This window comes from Scyliorhinus torazame, chromosome 11, assembly GCF_047496885.1.
Source record: "Scyliorhinus torazame isolate Kashiwa2021f chromosome 11, sScyTor2.1, whole genome shotgun sequence".
In the NCBI taxonomy this organism is placed as follows: domain Eukaryota; kingdom Metazoa; phylum Chordata; class Chondrichthyes; order Carcharhiniformes; family Scyliorhinidae; genus Scyliorhinus; species Scyliorhinus torazame.
In genome coordinates, this window is record NC_092717.1 from 223589195 (window position 1) to 223603499 (window position 14305).

At 44.4% G+C, this 14305-nt stretch overlaps 1 protein-coding gene across 5 annotated transcripts in view; it reads right to left on the reverse strand.

The window, feature by feature from the left end:
• Positions 1-295: 295 nt before the first annotated feature.
• Positions 296-14305, reverse strand: part of LOC140385814 (serine/threonine-protein phosphatase 4 regulatory subunit 1-like) — a 114678-nt gene continuing 100668 nt past the window's right edge. For all 5 annotated transcript variants that reach the window (XM_072468369.1, XM_072468365.1, XM_072468366.1 and 2 more), the window contains one exon: positions 296-2793. In XM_072468369.1, the coding sequence (XP_072324470.1) occupies positions 2630-2793 (164 nt within the window). In that variant the 3' untranslated portion in view covers positions 296-2629. The remainder of the gene's footprint in view (positions 2794-14305) is intronic.

Consider the following 14305-nt stretch of genomic DNA (forward strand, 5'->3'; position numbering starts at 1 on the left):
CATGACTAATTGTGTGTAAATAAAGTAGCCTTGACCTTGAACTAACAAACTGGTGTTTGGCTCTTTGATCCGATAGCTGGTTGAAACTTGTGGTGGTATCATTCGATACCTGGCGACTCTGAGCATTAGAACATAGATATCAAAAGAAAGGAGGGCAAACTCACCGATTGCCATAATTGGAACAGAGCCTCAGGAAAAGACAGTAAAAGGAAGGTAGTTGGTTTGCATGCACTCCCTTCAAATGTCTGGAGAAGAATCCAAATCACATACATAAAACTTGAATAGCAACAAGCTATACAGGTGCATATTTATTTTTATTCAGACAAGTACAGAACAAATTGTATCACAACAGCTTTTTATGACATGATCAACAACAGGCACTCAAGAGTGCTCACAGGTATGTACATATAAAAAAGGTGCAGCATTCAGCCGATCATGATAAAAAGTTAAAATACCTGAATTTTCAGACTTAAAGCTTGTGTGCTAATCCAATTCAAACATACTCTGCAGGACATGACCAGCATGAAATAGACAAGTACAAAGCAGAATTCTGCATAACACCACAGAAATATGCTGTACTTTAAAATCACTTGACTACTTTGTAGTGTTAGTGCTGAGCCTGAGCCCTTGAGATCCCACTGCACACATTTAAACTCAGAAATCTTATCACTTTTGCAGCATGTAATATTAGAACATCTGCTCGAGGTAACTCCTCATTTTCTGAAGTGTCCAAAGTCCACATATGGAATGGATATGTTAATTTATTCTGGTGGTGAGAGTGTTGCGGGGGAGAGGGGGTCAGTGCCAATGGTATGGAGCTAGTCAGGTAAACACTAGCTATTCTGTTACAGATTCATAAATAGATAACAATTGCCTGGAATGAGATCTGTTTGTCCAATGAGAATTCATTAACTTGACAAGGCTCAAAACAAAAACAAGGGGTGGGTGCAAAGAAAACATGTCAATTCTTCAGGGAGACACTAGATAACCCACTATGTGATAGCTCCTGAAGTAGCCACTCTACAAGTTGAATTTGACTACCATTTCAAGGAGTTCATTACCGTAATGGCCTCATTTGCCAAAAATAATTATTCGGAAACACGTTTAACCAATGGTTTCACATCCTGGACTCATGAGAATTTTTCATCTCGTTTACATCTTGCAGGTAGGTTAACCTTTCAATGAAGATGATAGTTTCATTAGGTTAGATTTACAACAGGCCAGAAACTTTGAAACTACTTGCAATAATGGAAGACGGGTCTATGGATGCTAGTTACTGGAAGCCATCCATATCAGGTTTTAAAACTGAGCTGACATTGGCCATGGACCAAAAATAAAAATCAATTGAGACAGACCTCATAGGCTACCGCTAAGGCACAAAGACCATCACAGCCTGATCAAGATGGTGGGATTGTTAACTCAGAAGAATGGGTTTTATAAATGATAGTCAGATGATCAAAGTGACCTCATGGGGCAAAGATCTTTGAGGGATATTGTTGCATGGTGATTTTCCTTCCGTCTCTCTCTCCCCTCCTTGGTCAAGATGGTGGTTAATCTTGTTTATGTAGAGTGAATGAAAAATAAAAGGTGCCTTGTGTGATTGAAAGGGAGTCAGGCATGTAAATTTAGATAGACGCAACACCTGATTTGCACACCAAATAGTGCAAAATTCCATACATCTGAATGTCATCAGATCCATCTCAGTCTGAGGTATAAATTCTAGATCAATTTGGCAGGGTCTGCACATCTATACTAACAACTACCATTACCCGGTTAGATTATCACTTCTGCGCAGCAATGAGGAACTTGTAAAAAATAAACACTTTGAAAGTATTTTGTATGACTGCATGGATTTTTTTTGTCCTTTTTTCTCTATATTTCAGTCAATTATTGTGCAATATCCAAGGTAGTGAGAACAAAACCCATTAAAAAAGGATGAACGAGTTGGGCAAGGAAGGGAGTTGAAGCACAACAGTGGCAGCCATTTTCTCATACCCACGAGGTTGCAATTAGCTGTAATATGAATGGACAAGCTTTCAGGACACAAAGCAACTCCGCTGTCAATGTTCAAACTAAATGAGGTATAACTAATCCATTTAGGTTAAGAAAACCCTTTACATATCTAGCACAGAACTTTTCATGAAACTTCTTGTACAGTATTAAGAAATACACGTTAACTTGACTAATTCTTATTCTTTGCAAATGCAGTTAATTGTTGCTTATAGACGAGAATTGTCAGTAACGTTTGTATAACATTTTCTGGAAGGAATGATTAGATTTGAAATGGATAATCCTCCTCAGTTAAGGCGGCTCCAGGTGTTCAAGTTTGTTATTTTAAGAATACAGGAGTTTAAGGCTTCGGTGGTAAAATCCTCTGAGAATTTTCAGTGGTCAAAATATGAAAAACAAGAGTCACGGCCACACGACTAGTAATAGTCCAAGTGAATCTCAGTGTAATCAAGGGCCACTAAGCAGGTCACCACAAAATGTAAAATCCCATCAGTGTAGAGAACATATCTCACCGTATTCTGGAGCACTCACCCAGTACATTCAGCTGATACACATATTTAAAGCACTCATCAGTGACTCCGTCTGATCAGTCCAATGGTGCAAAATACATTAGGCCATTTTAATAAGTGGAAGAAGCAGTACTCATGGCATCATCACCAAGTTTTGTGCTGCTGGGATATATGCTGGCAAAGTATCGGACATCCCGGTCTCGATCAGCCTGCAGTGCCACAGCGATTTTCTCTATGGCTTCCTGGTGAGAGCTGCCCGAGTTTACAAAGTATTCTGCAAGAGAACGAGGAGATGAACAGATTTGGTAGGATGACCTTCATTTTCTCTCCTAATTCTTTCCCTACCAATCCCCATTTCCCAGATTGCAAACTGAATAAGACTATAAGACATAGGAGCAGAATTAGGCCACTCGACCTATCGAGTCTGCTCCGCCATTCAATCATGGCTGATATTTTTCTCAAGCACATTCTCCTGCTTTCTCCCCATAACCCCTGACACTCCATGAACATTGACATGTCAGACTTTGGAAGTCTCCCTTTAAAATTTAGGAGAGAACCAAATGTTTACCAAACATATCTATTCAAAGTTGTCTCTTGTTGCTGTGAATATGAAGTATTGGCAATCTATATACATCCTGCCTCCCTTTAGATTAATATTGTGAACACTGAGCTTTAGATGGATCAACAGAGACCGATTTATTTTTCGGAATTATTTTTTAGAAGTGGAAAATAAGATGCCAATTTCTGACCAAATCAGAAAATCATAGTTGTTCCAATACAGGAGACCATTCAGCCAGTCATGTTCATGCTGATTGTCTGCAAGAGTACCTCAGTAACTCACCAGATCCCACTCCTCTACCTTTCCCATTGTCCGCCAAATTCTCTCTTCAGATAATTATCCAATTCTCTTTGAAGGCCTTGATTGAATTGCCTCATTACACTCCGGCAGTGCACTCTAGATCCTAACCAATCATATGTTTTCATGTCACCATTGCTCATTTTGCTGATTACCTTGAATTGGTATCCTTTGGTTCTGGATCCTTCCCCTAATGGGTGCAATTTAGCGTGTCCAATCCACCTACCCTGCATATCTTTGGGTTGTGGGGTGAAACCCACGCAGAGACTGGGAGAATGTGCAAATTCCACACGGACAGTGACCCAGGGCCGGGATTCGAACCCGGGTCCTCAGCGCCGCAGTCCCAGTGCTAACCACTGCGCCACCATGCTGCCCCATGAAGCACTTTATGAGGAGGGGAGAATCCTGGCACAGGCAGTCAATAGCACTGAGAGGAGAGTGTGAGTGGAGGACCCTGGGACAGGCAGTCAACAGCACAGAGAGAGAAGGACACTAAGCCAGGCAGTCATCACAAGAGAGACATATGTTCATTGGCTGGATGAAACTGCTGGGAGGGTTATCAAGTTACTGAGAATGAGAAAAACACATTTTTAAAAGAAGGGGCTACTTACATTTATGCAAAAGACACGAGCAATAGGGAAATAAAATCAAGGGCAGGTAAAATAAAGTTACATACGTAACCAAAGGAAAATAAATGGAACCCAAGGGAAGCAAATTGAAGCCATGGTAGGACAGCTCAGTCATGTAGAATGCATATCTTGTAATATGTAGGAATTCATTGATGCTCTTGATGTCCGAGATGACCACAAATGCAGGAAGTTTTACCAGCTGCGGAATTGAGCTCCAGGTTTCAAGAGCTCGAGCGGTGGCTGGACGCATCCACGAGACTGAGAACTATCTGGACAACACATTCAGAGAGGTGGTCACACCACAGTTTAGGAGTGTCATGTGAGAGTGCCTTTAAAAAAATGGATGTGTAAGCAATGTACCTTTAAGAAAACAGTGATGTCAGAGAGTGGGTAGAGCTCCGCTCAGTTCAGCCATTTTGGCAGTTTTGATTTTGGCAGTTTGGTTTTGCTGAGAGCAGCTAAAAAGTGCCTGGCTGGTTTTGCTGAGAGCAGTTTAAAAGTAGAAAGCCAGTTTGCGACAGTCTCTGCCATTCTACAGAAAATATATCCTTTAACCTGATGTGATACTGTTTAAAGGTGTGAAGTCTCTTGGAAGTTTGAAGGAACATTTGAAGGAATTATTTACTGTTGCAATATTTTCTGAGTTATCTTTGAAGTAAAGGGTGTTAAGAGATCCAATGTTTAGTTAAGATGTTAAGTTGAGTTCATGGAATAAACAGTGTTTTGTGTTTAAAAACCCACATGTCCATAATTGTAATATCACACCTAGGAAAAGCCGTGTGCTCGGAAAAGCAACAAATCCATTAAAGGGCAAGGTTCGTTGAACACTATACATTTTGGGCTTCTGAAAATGCCTCGCCCATAACAGGAGCCTAGAGGCAGAAAGGGAATGAGTGACCGCCAGGCGGTCCATGAAAACTAGGAAAGTACTGCAGGAGCCCCTTGGGCACCTGTTCACCAATTGTTTTTCATTTTGGATATCGGTGAGGCAGTTTGTTCTTCGGAGTGAAATTAGAACCAGGTCTGTGGCACCACAGGTGGCTCTGCTGTACAGGAGGTGTAAAAGTAAAAATGGGAAAATATGTAATTTGAAACATGGAAGTCTGGCAATACCTGACTTAAGGGCACATGAAAGAATATAGGGAAAAATCCCACGAAGGGTTAACAGCAGTTGCAAAAGAAGGTTTTGAAATGCAGATAGCCTTTATCAAGCAGGCGTTAAGAAAATAGCTCGTGCCTATTCAAGCTGTAAAACTGATGCATGCCTTTTAAGTCACAGCAGACTGAACTTTTAGTTCTATGGAAAAAAGCAATATTTCGCACCTTCTTTGAAGTTAATTATTTTAGTCAGCAGCTAAAAAAGAATTGCTAGGATCTTCAGTTGAATTGGGTGACAAATGTTTAGGTGTGAAATTCTGCTGACACCAGGTGATTATGGGAAGCTGGAGACAACGTGAACACACGGTCGCCCCAAATTGGAGTCAGAGTTCTGAGCTGGGGCACTATTTGGTAATAAAGTAACTTTAGAAGTGACAGAAATCAGATGTAACACCCCTCTGGGATTAAAGCACTTTTGAACATCACAAGGGAAGCAACGTAATCAGAGTTCGATGAGCTGAAGTCATGCTCAATATGAATACATAGTCGTGTTAGAAATAATTCACATTAAAGGTACCTTGTACAATCAAGAGTAAAATAAAGTTACTTTACGATAATGTCATATAAACTTAATAACTGCTAGAAGGGGAATATAAACCCTAAATGAAATGAAATGAAAATCGCTTATTGTCAGAAGTAGGCTTCAATGAAGTTACTGTGAAAAGCCCCTAGTCGCCACATTCCGGTGCCTGTTCGGGGGGGGGGGGGGGGGCTGTTACGGGAATTGAACCGTGCTGCTGGCCTGCCCTGGTCTGCTTTCAAAGCCAGCGATTTAGCCCTGTGCTAAATCGGGGACAGCCAGCAGAGTCAGCTCTCATAGCTGCCCTCGGTCATGGGAAGGATAGAGCATAGCAACCGAGTGGACCAGCGAATCCATCTGAGGAAGACCAAAAGTTAAAGAAGAGAGATTGTCAAGTAAGACCTGAAGGTCTTTTCAACCAACCAGGAGAATCCAGAAGCAAGATCTTTTTACTTTTCTGTAAAGACAGTGATTGCATCTTTTAAAAGAAAACATATAAAAATAACAAAGTTTTAACCCGAAACAGTGATTACAAAAAAAGTCTACTTTACTTACTTAGCAACGCGGGACCCAGGATCAATGCTACCAAGTGGTAAGTAGATAAAATTCTTCTACGAAGATATGGGTTATATCGGGGGATAACTTGAAAATATAGATTGACCCAAATAGCACCCACCTAAGTCTGCATAGGAGTCAGGGAGTGAGAATCCCTGTTCACCATTTAGTATGTCTTATTGACCCTTTTTGGTATAGGGGGAATTCTAAGAATAGTGGCGAGTGTTTTTACTTCAGAGGGGATAAAGAAGAGCAGCAGTGATAGTGGATAGTTCGTTCGGGGAGCAGGCAGGCATTTCGGTGGTCCCAGACATGGCTCCAGGATGGAATGTTGCCTCCCGGTGCCAGGATTTCATGGAGCAGCTGTAGAATATCCTTCTGGAGGGAACATGATAAGCCAGGAGGTCCACGTTGGTACCAATTAATTGAGCAGGAAAAGGGGCGGATGCAGGAAAGGAGACTTTAGGGGGCTAGGAAGGAGATTGAAAAACAGGACCTTTAAAGCAACAATCTCGCAATTACTCCCAGTCCCACATGCAAGCCCAAATAGAAATAGGAAAATTGAACGATTAACACGTGGCTGGAAAGCTGGTGTAGGGAGGGAGGGCATCACAGGCATTGGGACCAGTTCTGAGGAAGGTGGGACCTGTATACGCCGGATCATTTACACCGGAACAGGGGTGGAGCGAATATCCTCAACGATTTGCCAGTGCTGTTTAAACTAGATTGGCGGGGGGGTGGGGGGGTTGGTGGGAAACTGAGGGCAGGGAACAAGAGGTGGAGACTTATTGAGTAGCTCTGAAAGACAGAAGCAGCCTAGGTTTAAAAGTGTGCAGCACAGAAATTTAAGTGTTGAGAAATATATGCATACACAAGGAACATAGTAAATAAAGCCGATGAGCTGAGAGCATAGATAGACTAATGGCAGCATGATAAAAAGTTATAATAGAAATTTGCTTGAAGGAGGGGCATAAACGGTCCCTGGATATCCAGTTTCCAGGTAGGATAGGGATAGGGATAAAAAGGTGGGGGTGTAGCATTACTGGTTAAAGAATCAATTACGACTGTGAGGTAAGATGATATACTGAATGAAGCATCAAATGAAGCCATATGGGTTGTGCTCAGAAATACAAAAGGGGCAGCCACGTTGCTAGGATTGTGCTATGAGCCCAAATAGTGGAAGGGAATGAGAAACACAAATATGTAGGCAGATTTCCGAATGCAGAAACAATAAGGCAGTGATCATGGGGACTTCCCTACCCGAATATCAACTGGGATATGAATGAAATGAACAGTGTGAAGGATACAGGGGGCAAAAATTCTTGGAACTACATTCAAGAGAACTATTTTAGCCAGCACGTTACCAGTCTAAAGAGAGGTGGTGCAATTCTAGATTTAGTCTTGGGAAATTAAGCTGGGACAGTGAATGTAACATTGGGGAAACCATTTTGGAAATAGTAACCCTAATATCATTGTGGAAAAGGACAAAGAACATGAGTAAAAGTTATAAATTGGGGGAGAAACATTTTACAAAGTGGAGAGATGAGCTGACAAGAGTGGACTGGACACAGCAATTAAAAGGAAAGAAAGGGTCAAGGGTCAAAGCACTGGGAGGCATTCAAAGGCGAAATTCTACGGACAGAGGGTGCGATTCTCCACTCCCACGGCGAAGTGGCCGCGTCGTCATGAACGCCGTTGAGGTTCACGACGGCGCGGAACGGCCCCGGTCCCGACCGATTCAGGCCCTGACAATGGGCCAATATCGGGGCCGTGTCATCTACCCGGGCCAGGCCTCGTCGCCCGCGTAAAAGCGTCGCCGCATAGATGACGTGGCCGGCGCCGCATAACGGACGTCATCCGCGCATGCGTGGGTTGGCCGGCGCCAACCCGCGCATGCGTGGTTGCCGTCCTGTCCAAATCCGCCCCGCAAGAAGATGGGGGACGGATCTTGCGGGGCCACGGAAGGAAGGAGGTCCTCCTTCAGAGAGGACAGCCCAACGATCGGTGGGCACCGATCGCGGGCCACCCCACATTGCAGGTGAAGCCAGGTGCAGGATCTCCCCTCGCTCCCCCCCCAGGCCGCCCCCCCAGCGTTCACGCACCGCCCACGACTGCAGCGACCAGGTGTGGACGGCGCCGGGGGGAACCCGCCGTTTTGGCCTGGCCGCTCGGCCCATCCGGGCCTCAGAATCGCGGGGGTGTCGGTGAATCGCCTTTTGGGTGTCTCCGGCGATTCTCCGGCCTGCGAAACGCGACCGGGCCGTTCCCGCCGCTTGGGAGAATCGCGGGAGGGCGTCGGACCGGCGTCCCCGGAAATTTTGGCGGCCCAGGCGTTTCTCCCAACCGGCGTGGGAGTGGAGAATCGCGCCCAGAGTGTCTCCACAAAGAAAAAGAGCCTCCTGGTATCCAGAAACATGCAGGCAAGATGAAAGAGGAAATAAATCTTATGACATTCAGAAAAGACCTAAACTTTTTTTAAAATCCATTTTACACGATGTGGGCATCATAAGAAATGTAGGCATCGCAGGCTACGCCAGCATTTATTGCCGATCCCTAGTTGCTCTTGAGAAGATGGTGGTCAGCAGTCTTCTTGAACCACTACAGCCCTCGAGGTGTAGGTACATCCACAATGCTGTTAGGGAGGATTATGACCCAGTGACAGTTATAGATTGGCGATATATTTTGAAGTCAGACTGGTGAGTGAATTGGAGAACCTCCAGGTGGTGGAGTTCCCAAGTATCTGCTGCTCTTGTCCGTCAAGATGATAGGGTTTGGAAGGTTGCCAAAGAATCCTTTCTTGAGTTACTGCAGTGCATCTTGTAGATGGGACATATGGCAGCCACTGTTCACCAGTGACAGAAGGATTGAATGTTTGTTGATGGGGTATCAATCAAGCAGCTGCTTTGTCCTGATGGTATCGGGCTTCTTGAGTGTTTTGGAGCTGCACTCATCCAGGCAAGTGGACAGTATTCCATCACACTCCTGATTTGTGCCTTGTAGATGGTGGACAGGCTTTGGGGATCAGGAGGAGTGTTATTTGCCGCAGGCTTCCCAGCCTTGGACCTGCTCTTGTAGCCACTGGCTAGTCCAGTTTTGTTTCTGGTCAATGGAGACACCCACAATATTGATAATGGGGGATTCAATGATGGCAATGCCATTGAATGTCAAGGGACGATGGTTAAATTCTCGGTTATTGGAGATTATCATTGCCCGGCACTGTGTGGCTCAAATGTTACTTGCCACTCGTCAGCTTAAGCCTGAATATTTTCCATGCCTTGCTGCTTTTGGACATGGACTGCTTCAATATCTGAGCAGTTGTGATCAGTGCTGGACATTGACTGTGCAGTCATCAGTGAGCATATCCACTTCTGACCTTATGATGAAAGGAAGGTAATTGATGAAGCAGCTGAAGATGGTTGGGTTGGGGCTAGGCTGCTAATAAAGAACCCCTATAGTGATGTCCTGGAATGACAATGATAGCCTCTAAATACCACAATCACCTTCCTTTGGTGCCAGGTACGAGTCCAACCAGCTGAGAGATATCATTCCCCCCCCCCCCTGAACTGACTCCAGTTTTGTTTGGGTTCCTTGATGTCATACTTCATCAAACGTTGCCTTGATGTCAAGGGCAGTCACTCTCCCCTCAGCTCTAAAGTTCAGCTCTTTTGCCCATGTCTGAACCAAGGCTATAAAATGTGGTCAGGAGCTGAGTGACCCTGGTGGAACCCAAACTGACTTACTCGGGTAGAACGCCTAGGAGTATAGAAAGTACAAGGGTGAAGTAAAAATGGAAATTAGGAAAGCAAAAAAGGGGATACGAAAAACTATTGGCAGGTAAAAATCAAAGAAAATCCTAAGATGGTTTACCAATACATTAAAAGCAAGAGTATAACGAAGGAAAAGGTAGGGCCTATCAGAGACATGTATGGTAACTTGCAAGTTGATTCAGAAGATGTGGGCAGGGCTTTCAATGAGTACTTTATCTCGGTCTTCACTAAAGAGAGGAATGAGTCAGACATTCTAGTCAAAGAGGAGTGCGAAGTATTAGATACAATAAACAGTGAAATACTGGAGGAACTGGCATCCCTGCAGGTGGTTAAATCACAAGGACCAGAAGGATTGAAAGAAGCCAGGGAGGAAATGGCGGATGCTCGGAGGATCATTTTCAATCCTCACCAGATACAGGTGAATTAACAAAGAATTGGAGATCAGTGAATGCTGTACTGTTATTTAAAAAGGGTATGAAGGATAGGCCAGAAAACTATTGGCCGGTCAGTCTGACTTCAGGGGTGGGCAGATTATTGGAAACAACTCTGAGAGACAAGATAAACTGTCACTTAGAAGGGCATGGATTCATCAGGGATGGTCGGCATGGTTTTGAGAGGTGAAAATAGTGTCTTACAAACTTAATAGAATTTCTTGAGGAAATAATGAGGATTGGTGAGGGCAGTGCAGTGGAGGGCAGCAAGGTGGCGCAGTGTTTGGCACGGCTGCCTCATGGCATCGAGGTCCCAGGTTCGATCCCGGCTCTGGGTCACTGTCCGTGTGGAGTTTGCACATTCTCCCAGTGTTTGTGTAGGTGTCGCCCCCACAACCCAAAGATGTGCAGGGTAGGGGGGCCACGCTAAATTGCCCCTTAATTGGAAAAAATGAATTAGTACTCTAAATTTTTTTTTAAATATAAAGTGCAGTGAATATCGTCTACGTGGATTTCAGTAGGGCATTTGACAAGATTCCACATGGCAGACTGGTTAAAATAGCAAGAATTCTAGAACCAGGGGACATAGAGTCAAGACAAGTGGCAGAAGATGTAGAGTGGACACGAGGAAGAACCTTTTTTTACACGGGGGTAGTGGGTGTCTGGAATTCGCTGCCCGAGTTGGTGGTGGTTAAGTGCTGCAAGCTACAGGGGTATGAAATGAAATTAAATGAATGAATGAAATGAAAATCGCTTATTGTCACAAGTAGGCTTCAAATGAAGTTACTGTGAAAAGCCCCTAGTCGCCACATTCCGGCGCCTGTTCGGGGAGGCTGGTACGGGTATGGACTGTGTGCAAGGTGGGATCAGAAAGGGCATCTGGGTGTCCTCAGGCTGGCATGGACAAGATGGGCCGGATTTCCTCCTTCTGTACTATAACTTTTCTAAGGTGGCAGATTGGATCTAAAATTGGCACATTCACAGAAAACAAGGGGTAGTGGTCAATGGATGCTTTTGCAAAGAGCAAATAGGTTACAGTGGTGTTTCACAGGGCTGAGTGTTGGGGCCCTTGCGGTTTGTTGTTTTATTAATGATTTTGACTCAAATGTAGAATTCTATGATTCTATGGGTGGCACGATTGGGAAATTTGCTGATGAGACATAAATTTGTCATGTACATAGAACATAGAACATAGAACAATACAGCGCAGTACAGGCCCTTCGGCCCACGATGTTGCACCGAAACAAAAGCCATCTAACCTACACTATGCCATTATCATCCATATGTTTATCCAATAAACTTTTAAATGCCCTCAATGTTGGCGAGTTCACTACTGTAGCAGGTAGGGCATTCCACGGCCTCACTACTCTTTGCGTAAAGAACCTACCTCTGACCTCTGTCCTATATCTATTACCCCTCAGTTTAAAGTTATGTCCCCTCGTGCCAGCCATATCCATCCGCGGGAGAAGGCTCTCACTGTCCACCCTATCCAACCCCCTGATCATTTTGTATGCCTCTATTAAGTCTCCTCTTAACCTTCTTCTCTCCAACGAAAACAACCTCAAGTCCGTCAGCCTTTCCTCATAAGATTTTCCCTCCATACCAGGCAACATCCTGGTAAATCTCCTCTGCACCCGCTCCAAAGCCTCCACGTCCTTCCTATAATGCTGTGACCAGAACTGTACGCAATACTCCAAATGCGGCCGGACCAGAGTTCTGTACAGCTGCAACATGACCTCCCGACTCCGGAACTCAATCCCTCTACCAATAAAGGCCAACACTCCATAGGCCTTCTTCACAACCCTATCAACCTGGGTGGCAACTTTCAGGGATCTATGTACATGGACACCTAGATCCCTCTGCTCATCCACACTTTCAAGAACTTTACCATTAGCCAAATATTCCGCATTCCTGTTATTCCTTCCAAAGTGAATCACCTCACACTTCTCTACATTAAACTCCATTTGCCACCTCTCAGCCCAGCTCTGCAGCTTATCTATATCCCTCTGTAACCTGCTACATCCTTCCACACTATCGACAACACCACCGACTTTAGTATCGTCTGCAAATTTACTCACCCACCCTTCTGCGCCTTCCTCTAGGTCATTGATAAAAATGACAAACAGCAACGGCCCCAGAACAGATCCTTGTGGTACTCCACTTGTGACTGTACTCCATTCTGAACATTTCCCATCAACCACCACCCTCTGTCTTCTTTCAGCTAGCCAATTTCTGATCCACATCTCTAAATCACCCTCAATCCCCAGCCTCCGTATTTTTTGCAATAGCCTACCGTGGGGAACCTTATCAAACGCTTTGCTGAAATCCATATACACCACATCAACTGCTCTACCCTCGTCTACCTGTTCAGTCACCTTCTCAAAGAACTCAATAAGGTTTGTGAGGCATGACCTACCCTTCACAAAGCCATGCTGACTATCCCTGATCATATTATTCCTATCTAGATGATTATAAATCTTGTCCCTTATAATCCCCTCCAAGACTTTACCCACTACAGACGTGAGGCTCACCGGTCTATAGTTGCCGGGGTTGTCTCTGCTCCCCTTTTTGAACAAAGGGACCACATTTGCTGTCCTCCAGTCCTCTGGCACTATTCCTGTAGCCAATGATGACATAAAATGATGACTATGTAGTTGAGAACTAAGAGAATAACTGTCAAATGGTTTATCAATGGTTTGGATGAATGAGTAGGGAAGTGGTAAATGGAATTCAATCCAGAAAAGTGTACGGTAATGCATTTGGGGAGGACATACTCAATGAACAAGCGATGTTGAGAGGGGTTGAGAAAGTGCATGCCCACAGGTCTTTGTGGCAAGACAGGTGGATAATGTGGTAAAGAAAGCATATTCACTTTCCTTTATTGGATGAAGTATTGAATATTAAAGCAGAGATGTAATGATGGAAATGTATAAAACGTTTGTTAGGCTACACACCTGGAGTTACGTGTACAGTTCTGGTCACCACATTACAGGAAGGACATAACTGCTCTGGGGAGAGTGCAGAGGAGAACTACAAGAATGTTGCCATTGCTTAGAAATTGCAGCTATGAGGAGAGGTTGGATAGGCTGGGGATATTTTCCGTAGAACAGAGGAGTTAGGACAGCACGGTGGTGCAGTGGGTTAGCCCTACTACCTCACACCGCTAAGGTCCCAGGTTCGATCCCGGCACTGGATCACTGTCTGTGTGGAGTTTGCACATTCTCCCCGTGTTTGCATGGGTTTCGTCCCACAACCCAAATGATGTGCAGGCTAGGTGGATTGGCCACGCTAAATTGCCCTTAATTGGAAAAAATGAATTGGATACTCTAAATTTAAAAAAAGAACAGATGCGTTGAAGGGATGACCTATTTATGTGTGCAAAATTATGTGGGACCTAGACAGGAAAGACATGTTTCCCCTAACCGAGGAGACAATTACCAGGCCATAGTTTTAAGGTGATTGGTAGAAGGATTAGAGGACCATGAGGAAAACCTTTTTCACCCAGAGGCTGGTGGGTGTCTGGAATTCACTGCCTAAGTTGGTAGTTGAGGCTGAAACTCTCAACTCATTTAAAAGGTACCTGGATCTGCATTTGAAATGCTGGAACCTCCAAGGCTACAGGCCAGGTGCTGGAAAATGGGATTAAAATGAGCAGCTAGTTTCTTTTCTCTCTCTTTCTTTGGCTGGTGCAGACACAATGGCCTCTTTCTGCACCATGGTTTATCAAATTTATTTGGGACATCCATGTACATCACAATCACAGCATTACCCTCATCAACCCTGTTCCCCTATGAAAAACTGAAACAGATTAGTTAAAGACGGCTTCCCGTTAAGAAATCTGCACTGGCCTTCCTTAACCCACGCTTGCCC